General features: G+C 43.5%; 1 protein-coding gene across 2 annotated transcripts in view; it reads right to left on the bottom strand.

Annotated features, from left to right (window-relative positions):
• Positions 1–12,498, bottom strand: part of cep89 (centrosomal protein 89) — a 132,737-nt gene that overhangs the window by 40,415 nt on the left and 79,824 nt on the right. For both annotated transcript variants that reach the window (XM_068049315.1, XM_068049316.1), the window contains 2 exons: positions 8,061–8,202; positions 5,956–6,045 (listed from right to left, as the gene is read on the bottom strand). In XM_068049315.1, the coding sequence (XP_067905416.1) occupies positions 5,956–6,045; positions 8,061–8,202 (232 nt within the window). The remainder of the gene's footprint in view (positions 1–5,955; positions 6,046–8,060; positions 8,203–12,498) is intronic.

Here is a 12,498-nt window from a genome sequence, read left to right as displayed (position 1 = left end):
GACATAAAGATCAACAACGGCTCTGCAATCTCCTCCCTGGCTTCCCAGAGAATCCTAGGATAAATCCCATCTGGCCCAGGGGACTTATCTATTTTCACTCTTTCCAAAATTGCTAACACCTCCTCCTTGTGAATCTCAATCCCATCTAGCCTAGTAGGCTGTATCTCAGTAATCTCCTCGGCAACATTTTCTTTCTCTACTGTAAATACTGACGAAAAATATTCATTTAACGCTTCCCCTATCTCCTCTGATTCCGCACACAACTTCCCACTACTATCCTTGATTGGCCCTGTTCTAACTCTTTGTTCTAACCTGTGTTTGCAGTCCAGAGAAAAAAAGACCTATTCTCTGAAAAAGGTTTGCCTCTCTTGTAAAAAGAAATACTACATTTGAGGTGGTGGCTGTGGTCTACCTGGAGACAGAAAAGACCCCTGGAGAGGAAAAGACCCAGGAAAAGAAGAGTTTCTGCTCTCTGTGGAGAAAGGCTCCTTTGCTGAGAGGAAGCCTTGCGTTTTAAAAGGTAGCAAATTCCTATTGCCTCCAGTCTCTGAAAAATTTCTGCCTCAGGAGTGATTCCTGTTGCCTCTTGCGTTTTGGGAGATCCTGAAAGATCAAGAAAGCTTCCATTGTTAGACTGCTACTTCAAAGTCCAAGTAGATCTGTTGCTACACCTTTTTCTAAAAGCTCTGTGAGATGCCTGCTGCAGACGAATTGACTTGAAGAGTTACCCATCATAGACTGTTCATTAACCTCGTCTGGAGTGACATCGACTCTAGGACACCTCACCGACCCAGAAATATCCTACCAGAGCTTTACAGTTACTTTATTATTCCCAAGAAACAGCTGTAAAGAGAAAAGCCTTTTTCCCCTGGTTAGCCGGTTTTTGAATATATGAATGTGTGCATGAGGGTTAGGAAGAATAAGGAGTTATAACATCTTTTCATATACAGATTTATCTCATTATTGTTTAAGATTTAGTTTATTAATAAATAGTTAATGTTGTTGTTCAAAGAAACCTGGTTTGGTGTGCTGTATTGTGGGGGATAAATAGTGTGTTTAATTTGGCTATTTTCCGATAGGTGGGAAACTTTACTGTGCCTTAATATGCTGTGATCTGTGGAGTAGTGGGACCTAACAGTGCAATACTCCCACCCTGGTTGTAACAAATTGCTGAAATCAACAGGAAAATTTCTATTGAAGGAATAATGTAAGAGAAACTGTGTGCGGCAATTGTATGATCTTGACATCATCACTTCTTAGCTTTTGTACTCTACATCTCTTTTAATAAAGCTTTTTAACCAGTTTCTCAGCCTGCCCTGCCTCTTTCAATGATTTGTGCACATATACCCCCAAAGTATCTCTCTTCCTGCACCCTCTTTAAAATTGTATCCTTTAGTTTATATTGCCTCACCTCATTCTTCTGAGCAAAACTTATCACTTTGCACTTCTGCGCGTTATATTTCAATGCCATGTGCCTGCCCGTTCCATCAGCCTCTTTAAGTCCTCTTGAAGTCTATCACTAACCTCCTCGTAGCTCAGGATACTTCCAAACTTTGGAACTGTGCCCTGTACACCCAAATCTAAGTCATAAATGTACATCAAGGAAAGTGATCCTCATACCGACTCCTGGGGAACACCAGTGTACACCTTCCTCCAGTTTGAAAAAAGTTCACAATGTTTTACTTCAGAAAGCCAGGCAGTGAAGGATAGAACTGAAGACTAATTTTAAACTTTATAAGCTTTTACTTACACTGATACACATTACAAATATGCACTTCCAAACACAATAACCACAGTTTCAGTCTGCCCTTTTATAAATATAGATAGAGGAGCACCAAGTGAATCCCCAGCACCTGAATATAATTAAACACTCACATAATATACAAGCAACCACTTCTCTCTGTTTCCTGTCACTCAGCCAACTTTGTATCCATGTTGCTACTGCCCCTTTTATTCCATGGACCCTGCAACAGTGAGACACTCTGAGAATCACCTGCGAAAACAGGTACTCTTGGGGGCCCCTTAGTAATCCAATGAAAACAATGCTAATATCACAGAAAATTTGATTAGTACATAGCTAAAAAATTATCAGAGTAAGTCAACACAGAAAAAATATAGTATGCAGAATTCTCAAAAAAACACATCATATTTTAACCAGAATAAAATGGACATAAATTTGAATAACTCCAAGATCCACTTGGATGCCTGTATGATCCCCATTTGCCCAAGGGTCTCAGTTTGAAAATCTATGCAATACATTAAAATTAGAACAGCTGTGGAAATTTTAACAAAGATAATTTATGGGTGGAATGTTATGTTGGGGCAGGGGTCTCGATGTGGGGGAAACAGATGCCAAGATCTCCGCGTTGCCTCTTGCATGGAAGACCTGTCGAATTTAGCGCCAATCAGGTACTTAACTAGCGGCGAGCCTTCCATAGGATTTAGGACCCCGTGGCCAGTAGTCCCGGCCTTGCAGAGCTGTCCGCCAGAGGCCAACAACTGCAGCACTACTGCAGAGGCAGTGGCTGCTGCTGTAGCTGCAGCGACCAGACACCAAGGAGCGGTGCTGGAACCAGGCTTAAGGTAGGTCAGGGCAGGAGGGGTCTCGTGGGGTGTTGGGGGGGTGGTGGGTGGGAAAGAGAAAGGATATCGACAGCAAGGGCAGAGGGGTGGCCCTCAGTGGGCCCCCCTCTTGCTGATGGCAGGTCCCTCGTTCAGGCACTAAGGGCCTTTGAACGAGGGACCTCCACCCACCTGCAGCCGGAAAGAAGCCCGCACTGTTTTTTGTGCCGTACGGCGACAGGGCCACCCGCCGCACGGGTAATACAGCTACAGCGGGATGAGGCCCTTATTTCAGGATTAATTACCCAGTTAAGGGCCTCACAGGCCTTCTTGCCCCAGACTAAATTTCAGGACTGGTGGGATGGTGGCTGGGTCCTCCCCCCCAACACCATCCCGCTCAATTTTATGCTCTCCCCGCAGCAGGTTTGGAGCCGGGGAGAGCATAAAATTCCACCTGTAAGTATAGCGAGGTCTCAGGAAACAAAAACATGGCCGCATTCACATAATCAATCTACACCTGATGAGCTCAGGAAAATTTGAAGGGCTCAGCAGTGATGAATTGATATGATACAGGGAAAAGCAGTCCAACTCATTGGGCAATACCATGCATCTTGCCATTTAAATTTATATTCAAGTCAAGGCAAAATGCTCCAATACTCTTGTGAAAGTCAGAAAGAAAGACAGCACTAAATTAGCCGCAATAACTTCTACTCTCTACCTAGCTCCCAGTAAAAGGTCAGGAATCAAACTAATGAAATTACAGGAGCAAAATACTGCAGATGTTGGAAATCTGAGATAAAGACAGAAAATGCTGGAAATACTCAGGTCAGCTTATAATATCTGTTGCTAATGAAACCGATGGACCCATTCTTCTCTGTACAAACTTTCTTATGGAATCCTCAACTCATAGTTGAGGCCAAGGACAACACAAGACACTGGAGTACCAACATGTGGCATCGCAGACATGGTCTAGGCCCACAATTCTACACTACTGAGTTTCATAGTCTTAGTTTTATCACTGTAGGGAAAAAACAAGGGGCAAACTTGATAAAACTGCTGTTTAGAATGCCTCGAAACAAACTATCCAGTTAAGGTGTAACAAAAAGGAGTGGGCCTCGACCACATTGGAGCTCCTGTGCAATTAAAGGAAGAGGGAATACTTTTTATTTAAATAGTAGGTAGATAGGTGGTAGGAGAATGGTGGGGATGTGGTAGGGAATATGGGATTAATGTAGGATTAGTATAAATGGGTGGTTGTTGGTCGGCACAGACTCGGCGGGCCAAAGGGCCTGTTTCAGTGCTGTATCTCTCTATGACTCTATGACTTCCCCATCCTGCCTCTGTATTCTTCAAAAATAAATTTATCATTTCGAAATTTTATTCATTTTGCTGGTTTCTTTTGCTTCACAATTTGAAGTCTTCATTTCTCTTCTGTGTAGCTCTAGTGACTCACTTTAAGGTTGTAATTTGTGTAGTGTGGATATGGTTCAGCAGAACAAGAATACAGAAGTCCATCTCAAAGAGATGAAGACACGAGCTGGAAGTTTGTCAGCAGTGCGGGAAAGGTAGCAGCAAGGTTTCAAAATGGAAGAAAGCAGTTTTCTAGGGGTCAGAGTCATGATTGGCGAGATAGGTTTCATTAAGGACCAGGATATCAGTTTGCTGTGTGAGGAGGACGCTATAGATGGGTAGAGCCTTGCTTGTGAAAGAGGGGACATTTCGAAGACAATACAAATGGGGAGGAAAACTGGAGATTTGCTGGGGCAATTACAAAAAACTTGCTGGGGATGTGATTGGAGTAAACATACCAGAGTACAATGGGAACTAGGTTAAAAAGATTTCCCCAGAATAGTGAGGTGGTGGGCAAGACACCTAGAGAGGAATCCAGGTTAGCTTGGTTGGCTACTGAAGTATAGTGACAGTGCGTGTCATAATGAATGCAGTGAAAGGTGCCCACATTGAGGCAAAGGGAAGCTGTGAGCCAGTTCTAAAGGGTTAGGAGCCTGACATGGTGGTACTTTACAGCAGGTTTACAAGAATGCATACATAGCACAGTATTCTCTGAACAAATTAAAAAATACATATCTTGCTGTAATATTTTTGTGCAGTTCTGGAAGGGTTATATTTTGTCAGCTCTTAAGTTAACTGGACAGGAAAAGAGTGAGTAGTTATCTCTCTACATTGCTACTTCCAAGAACATTTTCATTAAATCAAAAAGGTCCAAATTTCGTGATCACCAGCGAAGCGACAGCGCTTACCACTGGCTTCGAAGAAAGCTGCCTGCAAAGATCTAGCAATCTCCGTGGTGTGAATTTCCCCTTTCCCAACATCAGTTTGAATCTGCTACCAAGTCAAAGGGATCTCCAGGTGTCCAAAAGCCACTGAAGTATTCTAACAGACAGTAAACCAGGAATTAAATGCACTGAATTTTTCACTTTTAATTAAAAATTTTAGAGAGTGAAATAAATGACTGGAGCATACACATAGAATTAAGATAGAAGCTAAAATATCAGAAACAAACCTTTAAAAAAAATTTAGAAGCATGAAACCATATTTTAAGTTTGTTTTTTTAATATAAAGGGAAAATCTAACATTGCACAAATATAAAATTAGTTTTTCAGGGACAGTGAGGTTGCTCATCAGTAATTATGAACTTAATACACTATTAAAAACCCAGTTACACCTTTTTTTATTCATTCGGGTGGATGTGGACGTCTCTGGCTAGGCCAGCATTTATTGCCCATCCCTAATTGCCCTTGATTCAATAAGGTGTAACTTTTTCAATGGTTTTTACAGCAAGATTAAGGTGTAAAAGGCAAGTTTTCATCAGTTCAGTCAATTCTACTTGATTGCAGTCTGAGGGGACTTCAGCAACAAACCCTATGGAGAAACATAGAAATCACCAAAAGCAGCTTCTGAATTTCTGTATTTAACTGCGCATGAGAGTCCAGAAGTTGCTGTCCGTTTCAGAGGAGTAATGACAGCGAAGACTGACAGTTTCACTGGCATAACTACTGCAAAATCCAAGCCAAAGAGTTGATAAAAAGTGCAAATATTTATCAGTATTAACATACAACTTATAGTTCATATTAACTCCTAAAAGTTCCAATTAAAATAATCTAATAACTTAATTGCAATTTCTTATAGAATGGTCACATTCTACACCTGTTGTCAGAAACAAAATTAAGTGACAATTTATCTGAGAATAATGCTCAGCAATGAAGCCAGTTAGATTACATATGGAAAAAGACATACTATATTATTAACAATACAATGGAACTCAATTAATGTCATATCCAATTTATGACACTATCTCCTCCTGTTAAGGAACTCAAATCAGTATAACCTCAAGTTAACTTATACAGTTGAATGGAAAACTGAAGCCACTCATACCTTTACTTGCTCCTCCAACTTGCCCAAACGCACATTGCCTGCCACAATCTTGTTTAAAACTCCATGCTTCTCATTTGCTAGGCTTTTGGTCTGTAGCAGAAAGTGCAAAGGAATAATTAAGACTTGAGCACTAAAAGCTTTGAAAGAAAAATGGGTGAAGAGGGCAAAAAAAAACAAAGATTAAGGCAAGTAAAGTTCTTTTAAAAAGCCAGCTAGTTGAGCTACATAGACTAGGAGATTCCAAGGTTTGGAAGCTATACTAGGTTAGCTAATCTCAGGCAGAGCAGGTGTAAAAGTGTTACATTTAACCTCAGCACTAAGTTAAGGAGGGACTAGAAAATTAGTCTGCATATTCACTCCCATTCACTGTCCAGATACATTTTCTCTAAGTTAGTTTCTGTATGGGTGTGCGTGTGCTGCGGAGGAGGGATGGGGGGTGGGAGTGGGGAGAAGGGAGTTGCTTTGATCAAGGGTAGGGTCAGTCCCTTGGTTCTGTAGCTTTCAATATTCACTGTTAAGGCTAAACATGATTAATAACTAAGTTGAACATACCTACGAAGAAATCAACTCAACCTTCTTGGAAGGGAAGGGGAGAAAAGTTGCAAAAAAGATACTGAAAACTTAAGAGTTGTAACGTTTGAACACATCTAAATCTAAATAATCTGTTGCTCAAAAAATTTATTCAATAACTGGTTAGAATTTCTTCCACATGCAAATTATTAAAAGTAACAAAAAAAAAGCAAGGATGTTCTGTAAGTTAATACTGAAGACAACTGAGTGCACCAGCGTACCAAAATGGATGAGACGGAACAGCAAAAGGCAAAGTAGTTCATAGAAACGTAGGTGTCTGAAAGGATGCATTTAAATGATGAAATGCAAGCAGGAAAAATGTAGCAAATCAAAGTTAGAAAAGCAAGAAGTTGTTAGCTGTCAGATAGGGCACAAGATTACACAGAAAATGAGGAAAACAGCCATGGAGAGACTTGAAGATGTTAAATTTGATTTCCTGAGGTCAGGAATTGATGGGTAAGTGGGCCTTGTGCAACAGATTTCTGAATGTAAGTTGAATTTTATGGAGTTGACATTGGAAGAATTGTAGTAATCTATCCTAGAGGTGATGAATGTGATGCTCCCCTGGCAAACAGGTGCTGGCAAGAATTGTCCAAAATGGCTTCAGTCTATTTAATGTTGATTCAATCGGGTCTTGATGTTGGCTAGGGAGTCAGACAGTAGAGAAGTAGCTATTGAATCATGATATTGGTACAGGCAGGATTTGGCATTGATGACATAGAAGCTAGCTAGATGGCCAGCATACAAATAGGAGTAGGATGGAACACTAGGGCATGCCAGAGGAGAATCATGTAGAGACAGTAAAAGAAGCCTTGGAGAAAATGTTGAGACAGATAGTAATAGAATCAAGAAAGACTACTGCAAGCTAAGGAAGGGAGGAGAATAGAATCAACAACAGTGGAAAACACAGCCAAGAAAACGAGGTTGAAATGTAAAACTTGATAGGTGCTGCAGGGGATATTGACTTAAAAGTAGCTCAGTAAAATAAATTGCAATGCTTTAGAAGTAAAAATATTTCACTGGACTAGGACATTGATGTGAACGAGGAGGCGGGGCAGATTTAGGGAGCCTGGTAGCAGGTAAAGAACCGGCCAAGGCCAGGGACAAGGCCCTGCTAATCTTAATAGCAGAGAACTCCTTTGAATAATTCTGGACCGACTGAAACCCCACAGCTGGCCAGCGGTAGGTAGCGACAGGAGGCTGAAGTTACAGGCTGGGGTCATCAGTGGGTGGAGACAGGGTGGGATGGTGGAACGACTGGGGCCACCATCTGGGCTGGGGGCAAACCAAACCAAACCTGCTCCTTTGGGGTACTTATGCAGCAGGGACCTCCTGCCTCAGATCTGCTGCCAGGCCTCCCCTTCACATGCCGTTATGTTTAAGTTGTGATGCTGAAGACGTCCTGATTTTTCCACTTAAACACCAGGTATGGAGTAAGGTTGCTCAATTCCGATACCTTAACTCCCCCCACCATCCATCAAAAAACATTTGACAGGCGTGTGTTCTCCAGAGGAAGAATCTTAAATATTACTCACCACATGTACAAGCTGGTCACGTTCGTGAGCTGCCTTTTCAGCAAGACTAATCAAGTTTGCCAGATACTGGTGAGCTGCTACTTCTTTCTCCATAGCTTCTTCTGTTTGCTGTTTCAGAAGACCAATCTTTTTCTGTGCTAGCCTGTGAACCAGATTATTTATGTTAACCCACTCTTGTAAAATTCAATTAATGTATTTCCCACATGCAACCTCTTTTTACACTTTCATATACTGCAAAGTAGTAGTGTAGGTGGCCACATTTGAACCATAATCAGTGAAAAATGTAAATTAGATAATTACACCTGTTTTTATTGATTTAGGTGGGTGTTTAAATAGAACTTTTCTTTATCCTAATTTAACTGTCCAAATTAATACTGGTGTGTGCTCAAGAAACTTAGGTCTATATCTTATTTCAGAAGTCATTAAACAGGATAAAGTAGTGAGTAAAAAGAATACGTTCGTATAGAAACTTATCATGACCTCAGGACATCCAACGGTGCTTTCCATTTTGAAATGCAGACTCCATGTCATCTCCATCATGAAAACCACCTAGTTCCAGCTCTAATATCACCCAACTCCACCCCTACTTCAGCCCATCAGCTGCTAAAGCCCTCATTGATGCTGTTGTCACCTCCAGACTTTCCGGTGGGCTTCGGGACCCTGATGTCAGGACCAAATGGCGGCCTCTGAACCCGCACTTGCTGGCAGAAAAGCTGGTGTTGCAATATTCTGGGAGGCAGCCTCCTAATTGGCCATCTCCGAGTTCACCAACCTGTTGAGAATGGCAGGTAGGTGGGCTCTCGATGCAGTCCCACTGGTAGAGGTGGGCACTGCTGTTGCGTTCTCGCGGTCCTCGACCTGCCTCAACATGGAGGCGCCCTCATTGGCCTGCACATAAGTAATTAAATAAGCTGGGATATTGACCAGTTGATGAATAGGGGTGGAGGGGAAACCCCTCCACTGGATCGGTCTTGGCTGCAATTGCAGCCTTTGGTGAACGAAGCCCCTCTTTGTGGTATGGAGCCTCTGGGTCCAATGGCTTCCCTCAGCCTGCCACAGCGAGGCTGCCTCCATTAAGTTGGCGGCCTCCACATGCGACTGGGGGGGCGGGGGGGGGGGGCTGCTCTGCCAATGGAAATATGGCAGGTAGGCCATAAAATGGCCCCTAATTGAGGCCTTTACAATGCAAATTGGTTGCCCATCTCCAAGGAGCGCGCAGCCGATTTGCTTCCCACTCCACCCCTAGGAAAATTCCCCAGTGGTGGGAATGCTTCGGGGAACTGTCCCGATGCGGCTTCTCACTATTTTCCTGCCAACCCCGCGGCTCCCGCCCCGTGTCCAAGCCTGCCACCACAGGGCCAGGAAAATTCAGCCCAATAACTCAAATGCTCTCCCGACAAGCCTCACAGCCTCCAACAAAACTTCAGCTCATCTAACATTCTATTCATATCCTACCCTGAGCCAAGTTCTATGTTTCTAAGTCCCATTTGTCTATGTCACCAACATACATTGGCTCCTAGCTCCCCAATCCCTCAAATTTGAAATTATCCAGTCTATCTCTTTCTCTCTTTTTAAACAGTATGATGTTAGCTGTCCTCCAGTCCTCTTCATTTTCTATATTTAAATCCCACCATGGTTTCACCCCTCAATCTCTGAAACCTCCTTCAGCCGTAGGACCTCCCTGAAATCTAAGTTCCTGACTCCAGCTTCTTGTAGACATGTGGGAGGGCGGGCGGTGGGAGGGAGGGCGGAGGGCGGGCGGGCGGGCTGAGGGAGGGAGGGAGGGCGGGCTGAGGGAGGGAGGGAGGGAGGGCGGGCTGAGGGAGGGAGGGAGGGCGGGCTGAGGGAGGGGGAGGGAGGGCGGGCTGAGGGAGGGGGGGGAAGGGCGGGCGGGCGGTGGGAGGGTGGGCGGTAGGGCAGGAGGGAGAGAGGGAGGGCAGGGAGGGAGGGAGGGAGGGAAGGCGGAGGGCGGGCGGGCGGAGGGAGGGAGGGCGGGCGGGCGGAGGGAGGGAGGGTGGGCGGGCGGAGGGAGGGAGCGCGGGCCGAGGGCGGGCAGAGGGGGGGGAAGGCGGGCCGAGAACGCTTGCACGGGCCGAGGGGGGTAGGGCGGGCCGAGGGGGGGAGGGCGGGCAGAGTGAGCGAGCGCGGGCCGAGAGATATGCAAATGACACAAAACTTGGAAATATTGTAAACTGCGAGGAGGATTGTGATAAACATCAAGTCAGGATGGTGAACTTGGCGAACAAGCGGCTGATGAAATTTAATGCAGTGAATTGTGAAGTGCTTCATTTTGCTCGGAAGAATGAGAGGCAACATAAATTGAAACAAATTTATGCTACTCTGTCGTTCTTGAATCTTTCTGTAATTTGTCTGCAAATTTGCTCTTCTATCTGCTTCTGGTGGCCTATAGTATACACCCAGTAATGTTCATTAATTCTAATCTCGGTCTTCAGCCCCACAACTGTCATCCAACTACAGTGCTGTAATAGTTTCCTTGATCGATATTTTCACCCAGCCCCTTTTTTTTTTCCCCCCTTTCCTACCCTCAAAATTGATCCAATTCAGAAGGTGGCGTGCAGGAGCAGACCTGGGGGCATATGTGCACAAATCATTGAAGGTGGCAGGCAGGCTGAAAAAGTGGTTAATAAAGTATACAGGATCTTGTGTTAATTGCGTTTAATCATAAGATGGAGGGTGTTAATTAAAGTCTTACTTGAGTATATAAGGAGACACTTACTGAAAATGGGTGATGGTTTGAGTGAGGAGCTACATGTTGGTAATCTTTTTATAACTGCGAGACTGAGTAAAGATTGGCTCCAGCACAATCCTTCAACAAGTTTTATGGAATATAACATCCTGGGCTTTATAAATAGGGGCATATAGTACAAAAAGGAAGTTATGATGCAACTGTATAAAACATTGGTATAACTAGTGTGTTATATACCCATCATTTTGGTTGCAGTCGATCCTGATTAGGTTTTGATATCAACAAATTGGAAAGATTAAATACAAGCCAGGAACTGCAAACGGATTGTTGTAGTTGATAAAGTCAAGATGGACTCAGTCTGTATACATTATAAGGCGCCAGGCGTTGCAATCGGGTAGGTTATGTTAGGAGCATTTCGTCACTGAAACCAAAATCAAATATTGGGTGTGTTTTTTTTTAGGGAAGAAGTTGCAAACAGTCTTGGGAGATGGGCTCAGAGTACATGTACGTAAATGCATGGTAAATAAAGTTGGTAAACTGTCGGCACAAGTTGCCACATGGTACTATAGTAAAGCAGCAATAGCAGACATGGCTCAAAGAGGGGAGGTTTGGGAACTTGATATTCCTGGCTATAGGGTATTCAGGAAAGATAGGGAAGGGAAAAGAAAAAAAAAGAGGAGCTGGGTGGTAATATTGATCAAGGAAATATCACAGCACTGGAGTTGGATGACAGTTGGAGGGCTGAAGACAGAGATTAGAATTAATGAACAATAGAGGAGATAAAACACTACTGGGTGTATACTAGAGGCCACCAAATAGTGGGAAGCAGATAGAAGAGCAAATTTGCAGACAAATTACAGAAAGATGAAAGAACTACAGAGTAGCATAAAAGGGAACTCAAAAATCTTCGATGGCATGTAAATAGTAAGCGGGTAGTAAGAGGTGGAGTGAGGCCTATTAGGGATAAAGAGGCTATTATAAAATTAGAGGCACAGGGGAAGGCTAGAATACCTAATGAGTACTTTGTATCAGTGTTTACTAAGGAAGAGGAATCTGACAAAATATCAGTAGAAGCAGAGAGAGTAGAGGCAATAGATAGGGTAAAAATTGAGAGGGAGGAAGTACTGGAAAGGCTGGCTATCCTTAGCACCCCAGGTTGCTAAAGGAAGCGGGGGTGGGACAGAGAAGAATTTCAAAATTTGCCGATGATACTAAACTCGGAAGAATGGCAAACAGTGAGGATGATAGGAACCGCCTGCACCAGGTCATAGATAGGCTAGCAGAATGGGCAGACAAATGTCAGATGGAATTTAATACAGACAAGTGAGAGATTTTGGAAGAAGGCATAGGGTGAAGCAATATAGACATAATGGCACACTTCTAAAGGAACAGAGGAATCTGGGGGTGCATGTGCATCGAACTTTGAAGGTGGAAGGACATACTGAGAGAGTGGTTAGTAAAGCATCAGAGATCCTGAGCTTCATAAGTAGAGGCAAAGAACATAAAAGTAGAAATTATGCTGAACCTTTATAAAGTTCTGGTTAGGCCCCAGCTGCAGTACCACACTTTAGGAAGGATGTGAGGGTCAGAGACAGTGCAGAGGTGGTTTACCAAAATGGTTCCAGGGATGGGGAATTTTAGTTACAAGGTTAGGTTGGAGAAGCTGCAGTTGTTCTCTCTGAAGCAAAGAAGATTAAGTGGAAATTTGACAGAGGTGTACAAGATTATGAC

This window comes from Heterodontus francisci, chromosome 17 (assembly GCF_036365525.1).
Source record: "Heterodontus francisci isolate sHetFra1 chromosome 17, sHetFra1.hap1, whole genome shotgun sequence".
In the NCBI taxonomy this organism is placed as follows: domain Eukaryota; kingdom Metazoa; phylum Chordata; class Chondrichthyes; order Heterodontiformes; family Heterodontidae; genus Heterodontus; species Heterodontus francisci.
This window is presented reverse-complemented; position numbering and strand designations above follow the sequence as displayed.